General features: G+C 46.6%; 1 protein-coding gene across 1 annotated transcript; it reads right to left on the bottom strand.

Moving 5' to 3' along the window:
• Positions 1-8,453: 8,453 nt before the first annotated feature.
• On the bottom strand, positions 8,454-9,365 carry LOC136694930 (sex-determining region Y protein-like). Its single transcript, XM_066668759.1, has one exon. The coding sequence runs from the start codon at positions 9,363-9,365 to the stop codon at positions 8,454-8,456; it is 912 nt and encodes a 303-aa protein (XP_066524856.1).
• Positions 9,366-16,944: the final 7,579 nt, after the last annotated feature.

Raw genomic sequence — 16,944 nt, forward strand, 5'->3', positions numbered from 1 at the left:
CTTTGAATTAGCAGTTTATATATCGACACAAACACAGTGTCGCTACTGTTGAGTTCAGAAGGTCGATTACATTTAATTTAATGCTGAATTGTATTAATGTATCCTAATACATGTATTAAATATCATAACTAATCTCACACTCACTCAGAGAGAGCTCCTGTTTCATCTTCTTCATTGCTCAGTTCTTCGTTAATCTCTTTAAAGGTTGTTGAAGCTGTAACATTCACTCATTCATTCATTCAGTCATTGTTCAGGGTCAAGGGAATCCCTGGGCACAATGTGGGTACACACCCTGGACAGGGCACCAGTCCTGAAACTGCAACATGAAGCATTCATTTTCTCCATTAAAGCTCTCCCTATAAATATACAAATGTAATTACATTGTGTTGGTCTTATATTAATTTGTTTATTGTTTATTGTATTTATTTAAATACCCACTCTTTAAAAACTCTACTCTGAAGTGGGATTAATCGTGATTAATTACAGCAAATCGGGCGATTATTTATGCCCTAAACATACATTTTCCACACTTAAAAATGAGTGGTTAGTGGCTTTACATTGTTTTAAATATTTTGGCTGGAGAGTCCTTTCAGATTCTTCAAGCACTGCAGGAAATTAAAGGGCTACAATCTTGACTCAGTGGAAAAGTGTCCAATCAGGGCTTTGCTCTCTGCTGTATCTAGGTGGATCAGTCAGATCAGCTCTGCAGTTGGTCAGGCCAGTTCTCTAATGCACATACACAGTAGACTACATTCAGTATAGAGACACAAGGCTGTAGACGCGTGAGCATCATCGACTGACACCTACGGTCTTCATAAGTACAGTAACGGCTGTTATAGAAAAGCTTATACCACACTTATGTGCAGCTGCTTCAGAAGCATTCCTTTTGGCTTTTCCATGGAGATCATACACACTGTATCTGCCATTATAGCAGCCTGCTCTGAGTGGAATTCTGCTGTTTGGGCATTTCTCTCTCTCTCTCTCTCTCTCTCTCTCTCTCTCTCTCTCTCTCTCTCTCTCTCAGTATCAGTCCTCCAGTCTCTCCACCACGAAGCCGGTCGTGATCACAGCGCCATCGCTGCCGCCAAATTACTCAACATCACTTTTAATGAAGCCACTCAGCCCAGCGCCGAGCCGTCGTGCAACATTGATGAGCCCGACACACTCTGTCCCAGCTTTTACCAGCACCAACCTGTCCCTGCGCTGAAGGGGCGGGGCTTAGACCCACGTCCACTCTGCCCCGGAGACGGAGGCAATATGGAGGACGACAGAACTACAGCGTCCCCACATCAGCCTAAATCATCTTTACTGTCAGGCCAAATAAAAACTGTATTAGCCCCGGTACATGCATTCTCACTCTCATCTACTCTCTCCCTCTGTGTCCCTCCCTCTCTCTCCATCCCACAGACACAGTCCTCTGAAGGGCACTTGCTCCTCGTTGTGTTAATTCATTTCTTCCCTCCAGGCTCTCGACTCATTAAAAATTGAAATACATACAAGTTTAAAAAAAAAACACACCCACAAAACCCCACCCACAGAACTCCCCCCTGAAAGTGGGATTGGACACCTCCACTCGTTTTAATAAAGGACCCAGCGAGGAGCAGTGGAGAGGCTGATCATTTAGAGCCACACAGTCTCACAGCAACAGGGGGGGAGTCACAGAGTCGTACAGAGTCAGGCAGCAGCAGATGAACAAGGAGCCTGACACACTCACACACACACACACACACACACACACACACACACACACACACACACACACGAACACACAGACAATACAAACACAAACAATAAAAACACATACACACACACAAACATAAGCCCACACACACAAACAAATATATTTACACACACACACTACAAACACACAGATGTACACAGACAATTCAAACACACACAAACAATACAAAAACACACACACACACACACAAACATATATGCACACACACAAATATATATGCGCGCACACACACACAAACATATTTGCACACGCATATGCACACACACACACAAACATATATGCACACACACAATTATATTTGCACACACACACACACACACACTACAAACACACAGATGCACACACACACACAATACAAACACACACACACACAATACAAACACACAATATATAAACTGCACACACAAACACACTACACACAAGCAAAATACAAATAAAATATACAATACACACAGAAACAAACAAACACACACACACACAGATATGTACACAATCACAATATACATACACACATACAAAACACAGAGCTCCACATCCTTTCAGACCCACAGTGTTGAGTATGGACAGCGGTGGACGTGCTCAGATCAAGTTTCCTTCTATTAATATTCCTCACACGGCCCTGGAGCCCGTTTATCTCCAACTGTTCCACACTGCAGCCGCTTCCACGCAGACCCTTCACAACCTGCAACACAGAGCATTCCCTGTTTACCTCTGAAGCTCCAAACTCTGACGCAGTAAAAAAGTACCCTGAGGTGAGACTGTAGAAGGTGGAGCTGCCCTGAGGGCAGGACAACAGCCAGTAAACAGGAGCGTGACTTTGTCCTCTATTAAACCCTCTGAAGGTTTTCTGTGGGGACTCATCATTTCTTTAGCTGTGTGGCTCATAATTAAGGTTTCCATGCTCAAGGCCAAGTGTGGGCTGGAGGAGTATAAAGACCCCCACATTGGGCAGGAGAGCTTTGGAACTGTGTTCTCTGGAGCTTTGACCAATGCCTCTAGGACAGAAGCAGCTATATTTGCATAGCTTCGCCTTTTGCATGGTCAGGACTTGCTGTGGGGGCTGTTTATGGGGTGTTTAATGCTATTCCCTGTACTGTTCATTTGATCCCTACATCCTTTTGATCAGAACGGCTGTGTGTTCTGACTCAGAGGTTACCGGTCACCTTTAGGTCATGCAGTTTGTTGTTTTCACTATCGCAGTTTAAACTGAGATCCTAATGGCCGGAGATAGAGGCAGACCTTCCAGGATCATTAGGTGGGCCATAGATGGTGTATAGGTGGTCGGCAGAAGCACCATGGGCACCTATAAACAACTGTTTTATCAAGAAAGCACTTGCTCTGCTATATGACCCCACAGATATGTCCTTCAAATGAGTCTGACCTCTGCCTTCTGGACACCCACTTCCTGTCTGGGAAGGAGGAGCTTAAGCCCACGTCCAGCGGGGTCACTTCTGGGAAATAATGACTACAGCACACACAACAGTATCTTTAGCAGAAGTGTGCATCCACTGAAGGTGGAGACTAGTGGAAAGAGGTGGAGGGAGATGGAGAGGGTTGGAGGGAGTTTGAGGGAGGTGGAGAGAGCTGGAGGGAGCTGGAGGAAGGTGGGGGGAGGTGGAGAGAGTTGGAGGGAGGTGGATGGAGATAGAGGGATGTAGAGGGATGTGGAGAGAGGTGGAGGGAGGTAGAAGGATGTGGAGGGATGTGGAGAGAGGTGGAGGGAGATAGAGGAATGTAGAGAGATGTGGAGAGAGGTGGATGGAGATAGAGGGATGTAGAGGGATGTGGAGAGAGGTGGAGGGAGATAGAGGGATGTAGAGGGATGTGGAGAGAGGTGGAGGGAGATAGAGGGATGTGGAGAGAGGTGGAGGGAGATAGATGGATGTAGAGGGATGTGGAGAGAGATTGAGGGAGATAGAGGGGTGTGGAGAGAGGTGGAGGGAGGTAGAAGGATGTGAAGGGATGTGGAGAGAGGTGGAGGGAGATAGAGGGATGTGGAGAGAGGTGAAGGGAGATAGAGGGATGTAGAGGGATGTAGAGGGATGTGGAGAGATGTGAAGGGAGATAGAGGGATGTAGAGGGATGTGGAGAGAGGTGTAGGGAGATAGAGGGATGTAGAGGGATGTGGAGAGAGGTGTAGGGAGATAGAGGGATGTAGAGGGATGTGGAGAGAGGTGGAGAGAGATAGAGGGATGTAGAGGGATGTGGAGAGAGGTGGAGGGAGATAGAGGGATGTGGAGAGAGGTGGAGGGAGATAGATGGATGTAGAGGGATGTGGAGAGAGGTGGAGAGAGATAGAGGGATGTAGAGGGATGTGGAGAGAGGTGGAGAGAGATAAAGGGATGTAGAGGGATGTGGAGAGAGGTGGAGGGAGGTAGAAGGATGTGAAGGGATGTGGAGAGAGGTGGAGGGAGATAGAGGGATGTAGAGGGATGTGGAGAGAGGTGGAGGGAGATAGAGGGATGTGGATAGAGGTGGAGGGAGATAGAGGGATGTGGAGAGAGGTGGAGGGAGATAGAGGGTTGTAGAGGGATGTGGAGAGAGATGGAGGGAGATAGAGGGATGTAGAGGGATGTGGAGAGAGGTGGAGAGAGATAGAGGGATGTAGAGGGATGTGGAGAGAGGTGGAGGGAGATAGAGGGATGTGGAGAGAGGTGGAGGGAGATAGATGGATGTAGAGGGATGTGGAGAGAGGTGGAGGGAGATAGATGGATGTAGAGGGATGTGGAGAGAGGTGGAGGGAGATAGAGGGATGTAGAGGGATGTGGAGAGAGGTGGAGAGAGGTGGAGGGAGGTAGAAGGATGTGAAGGGATGTGGAGAGAGGTGGAGGGAGATAGAGGGATGTAGAGGGATGTGGAGAGAGGTGGAGGGAGATAGAGGGATGTGGATAGAGGTGGAGGGAGATAGAGGGATGTGGAGAGAGGTGGAGGGAGATAGAGGGTTGTAGAGGGATGTGGAGAGAGATGGAGGGAGATAGAGGGATGTGGATAGAGGTGGAGGGAGATAGAGGGATGTGGAGAGAGGTGGAGGGAGATAGAGGGTTGTAGAGGGATGTGGAGAGAGGTGGAGAGAGATAGAGGGATGTGGAGAGAGGTGGAGGGAGATAGAGGGATGTAGAGGGATGTGGAGAGAGGTGGAGGGAGATAGAAGGATGTGAAGGGATGTGGAGAGAGGTGGAGGGAGATAGAGGGATGTAGAGGGATGTGGAGAGAGGTGGAGAGAGATAGAGGGATGTAGAGGGATGTGGAGAGAGGTGGAGGGAGATAGAGGGATGTGGAGGGAGATAGAGGGATGTGAAGGGATGTGGAGAGAGGTGGAGAGAGATAAAGGGATGTAGAGGGATGTGGAGAGAGGTGGAGGGAGGTAGAAGGATGTGAAGGGATGTGGAGAGAGGTGGAGGGAGATAGAGGGATGTAGAGGGATGTGGAGAGAGGTGGAGGGAGATAGAGGGATGTGGAGAGAGATGGAGGGAGATAGAGGGATGTAGAGGGATGTGGAGAGAGGTGGAGGGAGATAGAAGGATGTGGAGAGAGGTGGAGGGAGATAGAGGGATGTAGAGGGATGTGGAGAGAGGTGGAGGGAGATAGAAGGATGTGGAGAGAGGTGGAGTGAGATAGAGGGATGTAGAGGGATGTGGAGAGAGGTGGAGGGAGATAGAGGGATGTGGAGAGAGGTGGAGGGAGATAGAGGGATGTGGAGAGAGGTGGAGGGAGATAGAGGGATGTGGAGAGAGGTGGAGGGAGATAGAGGGATGTAGAGGGATGTGGAGAGAGGTGGAGGGAGATAGAGGGATGTGGAGAGAGGTGGAGGGAGGTTCTCCAGGGTAATGATGACGAAAAAGGAGACAGAGGGGAGGAGTTTTCCTGAATATGAATATGCTAATGAGCAGTATGTTTATCGATGTGTTATTAGGCTGGTGCTCCGGGGTCTTGCTGCATGTTTAATATCCCTCCGCACTCGCATCACGACGCTCAGAGCCTGAAGCTCACGCAGAAGAATTAAGCAGCTACTTAATGATGGAGTCCCATTGTATTATTAATGGAGGAGTGCATACACCTTCAAAGCACAGGCTGTAAATTGTTGATACAGCTGCCATCTGGGAGAGAGAGAGAGAGAGAGAATGTATGTGTGTGTGTGTGTGTGTATGGGGGGGGGTCTAATTGGCATGCGGGAACTGGCTGTGGAGTCTTCAGTTTGGACTGTGTGTCATTTACCCAGAGTGGCCCACTGACAGAGCAAATGATTCCAGCCTGGAGCCCCCAGGACACAGCCAGTGGGGACAAACATAGAAACACACTCACACACACTTACAGCACTGAGCAAAACTCAGAGGCCAGAGCAGACCTACGAATTTGAGAACACCCGGGTGGTCTGGGGGCCTGCGTGGTTCTGAAGGTGCTGAGCTGTTCTTCTCACAGTGGTCTCTGGATGTGTTCAGATATGAAGTGAGAGGGAGCCTTTAGGGGCTCTTGATCTGTGGGAGAGTGAGAGAGAGAATGAGAGAGAGAGAGAGAGAGAGAGAGAGAGAACCTCAGCGAAGAGTCCAGACCTCTATAGCACTGGGCAGGTTTGGGATTAACTTCAGAAACATAGAGAGTTGAAAGGTGGAGGAGTGAAGGAATATGAGAGGTGAGCAGAGGAAAGGTGGAGGAGGGGTAGAGGAGTGTGGAGAGTTGGAGGAGTGGAGGAATGTGAGAGGTGAGTGGAGGAGTGTGGAGAGGTGGAGGAGAGGAGGAATGTGAAAGGTCAGTGGAGGAGAGGTAGAGAGGTGAGTGGAGGAGTGGGGACAGGGGGAGAAGAGGTAGAGTGAAGACAGGAGGAGGAGAGGTAGAGTGAGGACAGGGGGAGGAGAGGTAGAGAGGTGAGTGGTGGAGTGTGGAGAGCTGGAGGAGAGGTAGAGAAGTGAGTGGAGGAGTGTGAAGAGGTGGAGGAGTGGAGGAATGTGAGAGGTCAGTGGAGGAGAGGTAGAGAGGTGAGTGGAGGAGTGGGGACAGGAGGAGGAGAGGTAGAGTGAGGACAGGGGGAGGAGAGGTAGAGAGGTGAGTGGAGGAGTGTGGAGAGCTGGAGGAGAGGTAGAGAAGTGAGTGGAGGAGTGTGAAGAGGTGGAGGAGTGGAGGAATGTGAGAGGTCAGTGGAGGAGAGGTAGAGAGGTGAGTGGAGGAGTGGGGACAGGGGGAGAAGAGGTAGAGTGAGGACAGGAGGAGGAGAGGTAGAGTGAGGACAGGGGGAGGAGAGGTAGAGAGGTGAGTGGTGGAGTGTGGAGAGCTGGAGGAGAGGTAGAGAAGTGAGTGGAGGAGTGTGGAGAGGTGGAGGAGTGGAGGAATGTGAGAGGTCAGTGGAGGAGAGGTAGAGAGGTGAGTGGAGGAGTGGGGACAGGAGGAGGAAAGGTAGAGTGAGGACAGGGGGAGGAGAGGTAGAGAGGTGAGTGGTGGAGTGTGAAGAGGTGGAGGAGTGGAGGAATGTGAGAGGTCAGTGGAGGAGAGGTAGAGAGGTGAGTGGAGGAGTGGGGACAGGAGGAGGAGAGGTAGAGTGAGGACAGGGGGAGGAGAGGTAGAGAGGTGAGTGGTGGAGTGTGGAGAGCTGGAGGAGAGGTAGAGAAGTGAGCAGAGGAGTGTGAAGAGGTGGAGGAGTGGAGGAATGTGAGAGGTCAGTGGAGGAGAGGTAGAGAGGTGAGTGGAGGAGTGGGGACAGGGAGAGGAGAGGTAGAGAGGTGAGTGGTGGAGTGTGGAGAGCTGGAGGAGAGGTAGAGAAGTGAGTGGAGGAGTGTGAAGAGGTGGAGGAGTGGAGGAATGTGAGAGGTCAGTGGAGGAGAGGTAGAGAGGTGAGTGGAGGAGTGGGGACAGGGAGAGGAGAGGTAGAGAGGTGAGTGGTGGAGTGTGGAGAGCTGGAGGAGAGGTAGAGAAGTGAGTGGAGGAGTGTGAAGAGGTGGAGGAGTGGAGGAATGTGAGAGGTCAGTGGAGGAGAGGTAGAGAGGTGAGTGGAGGAGTGGGGACGGGGAGGAAAGGTAGAGGTGTGAGTGGTGGAGTGTGGAGAGCTGGAGGAGAGGTAGAGAAGTGAGCGGAGGAGTGTGAGGACGATGTGCTGATGTGTCATGATGTGTTGTGGCTGGTGGAGGAGTGTGGAGAGGTGGAGGAGAGGTAGAGGTGAGTGGAGGAGAGATGGAGGAGGATCTCTGAAGAACTGAGAGTAAGTTGTTGTGGAGCTCTGTGTTAAATGTGATCTTCTTGTTGCAGACAAATAAATATCCTGATCCAGATCCTCAGGAGCATGACCGGTTCTGTCCACCCTGAGCAGTCTGGACTGAATGACCTCACACTGATGGTGCCCGAGTGCAGTTCTGAACAGGGAACAAGAGCAGGGCGTTTTGAACACGGTCATTCTTCAGGAGAACGCTCGGTGACTCCTCAGTGCACACTTCAGAGAGAATAGAAATACTGCTGACCTCAAGGTTCAGACACATGCTGGAGTCTGAGGGGGGAGCTGTGGGTAACACCACACACCTCACAACAGTAGACTAGGGTTTGATTCCCCACCTGGGCAGGAAAACCACCAAAAAGGACCACACCACTAAAACAGTACTGGCACTCTTACACTCAACGACATACACCTGACACTGATATAGCTTCATAAGTTAGGAATGACTCTGATTGGTTATTACAGGTTCTGGCTTGTTATGATTTGTAATGATGAGTTGTGGTTGGTCATGATTGGTCATGATGTGATGTGGCTGGTTATGATGTGTTGTGGCTGGTTATGATCGGTCATGATGTGATGTGGCTGGTTATGATCAGTCATGATGTGATGTGGCTGGTTATGATCGGTCATGATGTGCTGTGGCTGGTTATGATCAGTCATTATGTGCTGTTGCTGGTTATGATCGGTCATGTGTTGTGGCTGGTTATGATCGGTCATGATGTGATGTGGCTGGTTATGATCGGTCATGATGTGATGTGGCTGGTTATGATCGGTCATGATGTGCTGTTGCTGGTTATGATCGGTCATGTGTTGTGGCTGGTTATGATCGGTCATGATGTGATGTGGCTGGTTATGATCGGTCATGATGTGATGTGGCTGGTTATGATCGGTCATGATGTTCTGTGGCTGGTTATGATCGGTCATGATGTGCTGTTGCTGGTTATTATCGGTCATGTGTTGTGGCTGGTTATGATCGGTCATGGTGTGTTGTGGCTGGTTATGATCGGTCATGTGTTGTGGCTGGTTATGATCGGTCATGATGTGTTGTGGCTGGTTATGATCGGTCATGATGTGTTGTGGCTGGTTATGATCGGTCATGATGTGTTGTGGCTGGTTACGATCGGTCATGATATGTTGTGGCTGGTTATGATCAGTCATGATGTGATGTAGCTGGTTATGATCAGTCATGATGTGATGTGGCTGGTCATGATCGGTCATGATGTGATGTGGCTGTTTATGATCGGTCATGATGCGATGTGGCTGGTTATGATCGGTCATGATGTGATGTGGCTGGTTATGATCGGTCATGATGTGTTGTGACTGGTTATGATCGGTCATGATGTGATGTGGCTGGTTATGATCAGTCATGATGTGATGTGGCTGGTTATGATCAGTCATGATGTGATGTGGCTGGTTATGATCAGTCATGATGTGATGTGGCTGGTTATGATGTGATGTGGCTGGTTATGATTGGTCATGATGTGTTGTGGCTGGTTATGATCGGTCATGATGTGTTGTGGCTGGTTATGATTGGTCATGATGTGTTGTGACTGGTTATGATCGGTCATGATGTGATGTGGCTGGTTATGATCGGTCATGATGTGATGTGGCTGGTTATGATTGGTCATGATGTGATGTGGCTGGTTATGATTGGTCATGATGTGATGTGGCTGGTTATGATTGGTCATGATGTGTTGTGGCTGGTTATGATCGGTCATGATGTGTTGTGGCTGGTTATGATCGGTCATGATGTGTTGTGGCTGGTTATGATGTGTTGTGACTGGTTATGATCGGTCATGATGTGTTGTGGCTGGTTATGATGTGTTGTGACTGGTTATGATCGGTCATGATGTGTTGTGGCTGGTTATGATGTGATGTGACTGGTTATGATTGGTCATGATGTGTTGTGACTGGTTATGATTGGTCATGATGTGTTGTGACTGGTTATGATCGGTCATGATGTGTTGTGGCTGGTTATGATGTGTTGTGACTGGTTATGATTGGTCATGATGTGTTGTGGCTGGTAATGATGTGTTGTGACTGGTTATGATTGGTCATGATGTGTTGTGGCTGGTTATGATTGGTCATGGTGTGTTGGGGCTGGTTATGATTGGTCATGGTGTGTTGTGGCTGGTTATGATTGGGCATGGTGTGCTGTGGCTGGTCATGATGTATTGTGACTGGTTATGATTGGTCATGATGTGTTGTGACTGGTTATTATTGGTCATGATGTGTTGTGACTGGTTATGATCGGTCATGATGTGTTGTGGCTGGTTATGATGTGTTGTGACTGGTTATGATTGGTCATGATGTGTTGTGGCTGGTAATGATGTGTTGTGACTGGTTATGATTGGTCATGATGTGTTGTGGCTGGTTATGATTGGTCATGGTGTGTTGTGGCTGGTTATGATTGGTCATGGTGTGCTGTGGCTGGTCATGATGTATTGTGACTGGTTATGATTGGTCATGATGTGTTGTGACTGGTTATGATCGGTCATGATGTGTTGTGGCTGGTTATGATCAGTCATGATGTGATGTAGCTGGTTATGATCAGTCATGATGTGATGTGGCTGGTTATGATCGGTCATGATGTGATGTGGCTGTTTATGATCGGTCATGATGTGTTGTGACTGGTTATGATCGGTCATGATGTGTTGTGGCTGGTTATGATGTGTTGTGACTGGTTATGATTGGTCATGATGTGTTGTGGCTGGTTATGATGTGTTGTGACTGGTTATGATTGGTCAAGATGTGTTGTGGCTGGTTATGATGTGTTGTGACTGGTTATGATCAGTCATGATGTGATGCGGCTGGTTATGATGTGATGTGGCTGGTTATGATTGGTCATGATGTGATGTGGCTGGTTATGATGTGATGTGGCTGGTTATGATTGGTCATGATGTGTTGTGGCTGGTTATGATCGGTCATGATGTGTTGTGGCTGGTTATGATCGGTCATGATGTGTTGTGGCTGGTCATGATGTGTTGTGGCTGGTTATGATGTGTTGTGACTGGTTATGATCGGTCAAGATGTGTTGTGGCTGGTTATGATGTGTTGTGACTGGTTATGATTGGTCATGATGTGTTGTGACTGGTTATGATCGGTCATGATGTGTTGTGGCTGGTTATGATGTGTTGTGACTGGTTATGATTGGTCATGATGTGTTGTGGCTGGTAATGATGTGTTGTGGCTGGTTATGATGTGATGTGACTGGTTATGATTGGTCATGATGTGTTGTGACTGGTTATGATTGGTCATGATGTGTTGTGACTGGTTATGATCGGTCATGATGTGTTGTGGCTGGTTATGATGTGTTGTGACTGGTTATGATTGGTCATGATGTGTTGTGGCTGGTAATGATGTGTTGTGACTGGTTATGATTGGTCATGATGTGTTGTGGCTGGTTATGATTGGTCATGGTGTGTTGTGGCTGGTTATGATTGGTCATGGTGTGCTGTGGCTGGTCATGATGTATTGTGACTGGTTATGATTGGTCATGATGTGTTGTGACTGGTTATGATCGGTCATGATGTGTTGTGGCTGGTTAGGATCGGTCATGATGTGTTGTGGCTGGTTATGATCGGTCATGATGTTTTATGGCTGGTTATGATTGGTTATGATGTGTTGTGGCTGGTTATGATATGTTATAATGTGTTGTGACTGGTTATGATCGGTCATGATGTGTTGTTACTGGTTATGATTGGTCATGATGTGTTGTGACTGGTTATGATTGGTTATGATGTGTTGTGACTGGTTATGATTGGTCATGGTGTGTTGTGACAGGTTGTGATTGGTCATGGTGTGTTGTGACAGGTTATGATTTGTCATGGTGTGTTGTGACTGGTTATGATTGGTCATGGTGTGTTGTGACTGGTTATGATCGGTCAAGATGTGTTGTGGCTGGTTATGATGTGTTGTGACTGGTTATGATTGGTCATGATGTGTTGTGGCTGGTAATGATGTGTTGTGACTGGTTATGATTGGTCATGATGTGTTGTGGCTGGTTATGATTGGTCATGGTGTGTTGGGGCTGGTTATGATTGGTCATGGTGTGTTGTGGCTGGTTATGATTGGTCATGGTGTGCTGTGGCTGGTCATGATGTATTGTGACTGGTTATGATTGGTCATGATGTGTTGTGACTGGTTATGATTGGTCATGATGTGTTGTGACTGGTTATGATCGGTCATGATGTGTTGTGGCTTGTTATGATGTGTTGTGACTGGTTATGATTGGTCATGATGTGTTGTGGCTGGTAATGATGTGTTGTGGCTGGTTATGATGTGATGTGACTGGTTATGATTGGTCATGATGTGTTGTGACTGGTTATGATTGGTCATGATGTGTTGTGACTGGTTATGATCGGTCATGATGTGTTGTGGCTGGTTATGATGTGTTGTGACTGGTTATGATTGGTCATGATGTGTTGTGGCTGGTTATGATTGGTCATGGTGTGTTGTGGCTGGTTATGATTGGTCATGGTGTGCTGAGGCTGGTCATGATGTATTGTGACTGGTTATGATTGGTCATGATGTGTTGTGACTGGTTATGATCGGTCATGATGTGTTGTGGCTGGTTATGATCGGTCATGATGTTTTATGGCTGGTTATGATTGGTCATGGTGTGTTGTGACAGGTTGTGATTGGTCATGGTGTGTTGTGACTGGTTATGATTTGTCATGGTGTGTTGTGACTGGTTATGATTGGTCATGGTGTGTTGTGACTGGTTATGATTGGTCATGGTGTGTTGTGACTGGTTATGATTGGTCATGATGTGTTGTGACTGGTTATGATTGGTCATGATGTGTTGTGGCTGGTTATGATTGGTCATGGTGTGTTGTGGCTGGTTATGATTGGTCATGGTGTGCTGAGGCTGGTCATGATGTATTGTGACTGGTTATGATTGGTCATGATGTGTTGTGACTGGTTATGATCGGTCATGATGTGTTGTGGCTGGTTATGATCGGTCATGATGTGTTGTGGCTGGTTATGATCGGTCATGATGTTTTATGGCTGGTTATGATTGGTCATGATGTGTTGTGGCTGGTTATGATATGTTATAATGTGTTGTGACTGGTTATGATTGGTCATGATGTGTTGTGACTGGTTATGATCGGTCATGATGTGTTGTGACTGGTTATGATTGGTCATGATGTGTTGTGACTGGTTATGATTGGTCATGGTGTGTTGTGACAGGTTGTGATTGGTCATGGTGTGTTGTGACTGGTTATGATTTGTCATGGTGTGTTGTGACTGGTTATGATTGGTCATGATGTGTTATGACTGGTTATGATCGGTCATGATGTGTTGTGACTGGTTATGATCGGTCATGATGTGTTGTGGCTGGTTATGATCGGTCATGATGTGTTGTGGCTGGTTATGATATGTTATAATGTGTTGTGACAGGTTATGATTTGTCATGGTGTGTTGTGACTGGTTATGATTGGTCATGGTGTGTTGTGACTGGTTATGATTGGTCATGGTGTGTTGTGACTGGTTATGATCGGTCATGATGTGTTATGACTGGTTATGATCGGTCATGATGTGTTGTGACTGGTTATGATCGGTCATGATGTGTTGTGGCTGGTTATGATCGGTCATGATGTGTTGTGGCTGGTTATGATATGTTATAATGTGTTGTGACTGGTTATGATCGATCATGATGTGTTGTGACTGGTTATGATTGGTCATGATGTGTTGTGACTGGTTATGATTGGTCATGATGTGTTGTGGCTGGTTATGATTGGTCATGATGTGTTGTGGCTGGTTATGATATGTTATAATGTGTTGTGACTGGTTATGATCGGTCATGATGTGTTGTGACTGGTTATGATTGGTCATGATGTGTTGTGACTGGTTATGATTGGTCATGATGTGTTGTGACTGGTTATGATCGGTCATGATGTGTTGTGGCTGGAGTTAGATTCAGGATTACAGTTAGGGTTAGGCTGAGGCATCTTAAACAAGCACAAAATGCTGCTATGTCTAACCTTTTGAGGCTTGTACAAAACAAACAAAGATCAGACTGAACTCACGCTACAGGGGTAAAAGCCTTAGATCAAAAATGTCACCTCACTCTGTTTAATAATGTCTGCCAAATGCTCTATGTGTAAATGTATATAACTGTGTGATCTTAATGAACCACTAAGTGTGGTTTATTCTGTTTTCTTCCCAGTTATCAGGTGTCACCACCTTCACCCACTATCTAGTACTCCCCACAATCTCATACAACAACACCAGCCGGAGTGAGTGAGGGCAGCACATGCTTCCTTTAAGCCATGCCACTGGACATGTGCCACTGGACAGCTCAACACGCTTGGAGGAGAACACAGACTGTTTTTGGGTACCAAAACCTTTGCACACTCTTTAGATTCAGTAACACACACACAAATAAAACACACACACTCTGTTTGTGAAATGATGTGTGTTTGATTGAAACAGTCCCACTGCGCTATTACACTGAATCTAATCTGCTCTTGTCCCTTATTGGAACGTGAAGGGGCAGCAAAGAGATCAATCAAAAACAAGCTGACCACAGATCTCTCCCTCTAGACTCAATCCAGCCTTTAACACACACCCACACACACACACAGCTGTATGCACCACACATCCTTCAAGTGCTGTCCACACAAAGCGACATCTGGCCATTCGATTAATCCTGTCCGTTGCCAGTGGGATCTAATTGTAAAAGCAGGATAAACACTTTGATTCGGGATTTTTTTTCTTCCCCTCCCCTCCACCCCTTCTCCTGCCTGCTCTCAAATTACTCCCACCGCCTTAAGGCTTCGGAGGCCAAGAAATTGGTTTAAAGCACGAGACCATGACATGAGTACCAATGGCCCTGTCACCCCTCTTCAAGCCTGGGCACCCTTAACGTTTCTATTAGACCCTGGACTATTGTTATGGCAGCTTCTCCTTAAAGAAGATTAAAAAGGGCAGTTGGTCAGAGGAGGCGCTGAATCAGATGCGGTCTGATGTGTGGAAAAATGTGTGGAGTGCATTTTCAAAGCCATCAGAGAGGTGAGACCCGGAAAATAATGAGAGACTCCTTAAAACATCAGCTGCAGAAAGCTTGAATTCCATCCAGTTTTATAGACAACAGAGTGTCAGAGTCAGAAACCACATAAGCAAATCTGTTCAAAAGACTGCACCACGCTAGAGGGTAACACATCAGCCTCCATTACAGCTGAAGACAAACATCAGGCATCAAAGATGTCTTGGCTTAAGCATGTCAAAAAGAGAAGGGCAAACGTGGTGTTCCTCAAGGCTCTGTTCTAGGCCCATTGTTGTTCCCGTTGTATGTGCTTTCTCTGAGCACAGTTATCTGCAACATGGGATTAAGATTCCATTATTTGTTAGCCATATGAGACCGGCAGCTTCAGAGCAGAACTAAAAAAAAAACACACAAAAAAGAAGCACACTTTCGACATCAAACATGTCTTGGCTGACTGACTGCGTTTGGGAAAAGCAATCACTGCAATGGCACTTTAAAATCATCTGGGAGGCAAGACCTGGAACTTAATGAGAGAGTCCATAAAACAGCAGCAGCAGTAGTAGCTTGAGTTTTGTCCATATTTTATAGATAAGTGTCTCTCTAAAGGGTCAGAAACCACATAAACAACTCCATTAGAGATTACTGTACGACTGGACAAAGTTGGAGGCAAGTAAATGATGAGTTAGGCCTGCAGTTTGGACAGCTGATAAACTTTGAGCTTCCATTACAGCTACAGATGCGAATTTAAAAAAACAGAACATGTCTCAGCTCACTGACTGGGTTTGGGAAAAGGGGGCAGTCACAGGAATGGCATTCTCTTGATTCAAAACCAAAGTTGCATGCGTAAAAGTTTTCAGAAGAAATTGTCAAAAGTGGTGTTCTACAAAGCTCTGTGCTTGGTACCTTTAAATTATCATTATATATGCTTTCACTGATTACAACATGGTATTAGCTACATAGCTTACCACAGGGTTACATTGCCTTTCTTTTCAAAGAGGAAGAATTTTTATTTTCTGAACCTAAACAAGCCATTTCTGCTTGTCACCAGTTCCCCTGCTTATGGTGAACTTTTGGATCCCATGAAATATAACATTTTTTTTTTTAAAAATAAATATTTTATCTCATGTATTAGCCTAGTAGTTTATCGCAGAAGTTTAGCAAGATCTGTGCCAACCTTCTACATTACAGTCATCTGAGCTGCCGTGGCAGTAATGGTTGAGTATTTAAATAAAATGAAACTACACTTCTTATTGTAAATTGTTATGTAGAATATCCAACCAGGTTAATACAAAATCTACAAATGAAATTTTGATAACCAGACTTCATTGTTCACCTCACCACCACCATCAGTCCTACTTAGCTACTGCTTAGCCCCAACCCCCCTCCCTCACTATGGTGCTAGCTAGCATAGGGAACCATGTCTGATGTGAGACATCTGGAAAGTTTGCCTTCTGTGGCACTGCAAGACCAGCTAAGATAGGGATCATATGTTAGAACCCACTTAAGAAAAAAAAACTATCAGATAACTGAACAACCAGACACATCCCAGAGTATGGGATGTTTGATGTCCTCAGTAGACAGACTGCTAATTTAAAAGCGCTGTTTAGTTTTAGTGACATTAGCCTCATAGCTCCAGTGCAAACCTAAAGAAGCCATTTGAGATGAGGGGAAATTTGTGTCAATTGTTGTGAAATGGCTGTTAATGATAGGCCCTCTCCCCCTTGTCTAGCTTCTGTGACCTGACCATTTCTACTAAACCCAGGACTACGGCTACAGGACTATTGGTTGGTGGGAGTAGGAGCTGAATCAGATGCTGCCTGATGCTGGAATAAACACCTGAAGTGCACTTTAAAAGCCATCTGGGAGGTGAGGGCTGTTAAAATTTTGTAAAACGCAGGAGGAGAGGACTGGCTATATATCACAGGATTAGGGTGGGCGAAGTGTTTGGACGTGTATGTGTTAATTTCAGAGCTGTTTAAACAGCTTCCGACGCGTGTGCTCCGTGTTAAACACCTT

Source organism: Hoplias malabaricus, chromosome 4 (assembly GCF_029633855.1).
Source record: "Hoplias malabaricus isolate fHopMal1 chromosome 4, fHopMal1.hap1, whole genome shotgun sequence".
Taxonomy (NCBI): Eukaryota; Metazoa; Chordata; class Actinopteri; order Characiformes; family Erythrinidae; genus Hoplias; species Hoplias malabaricus.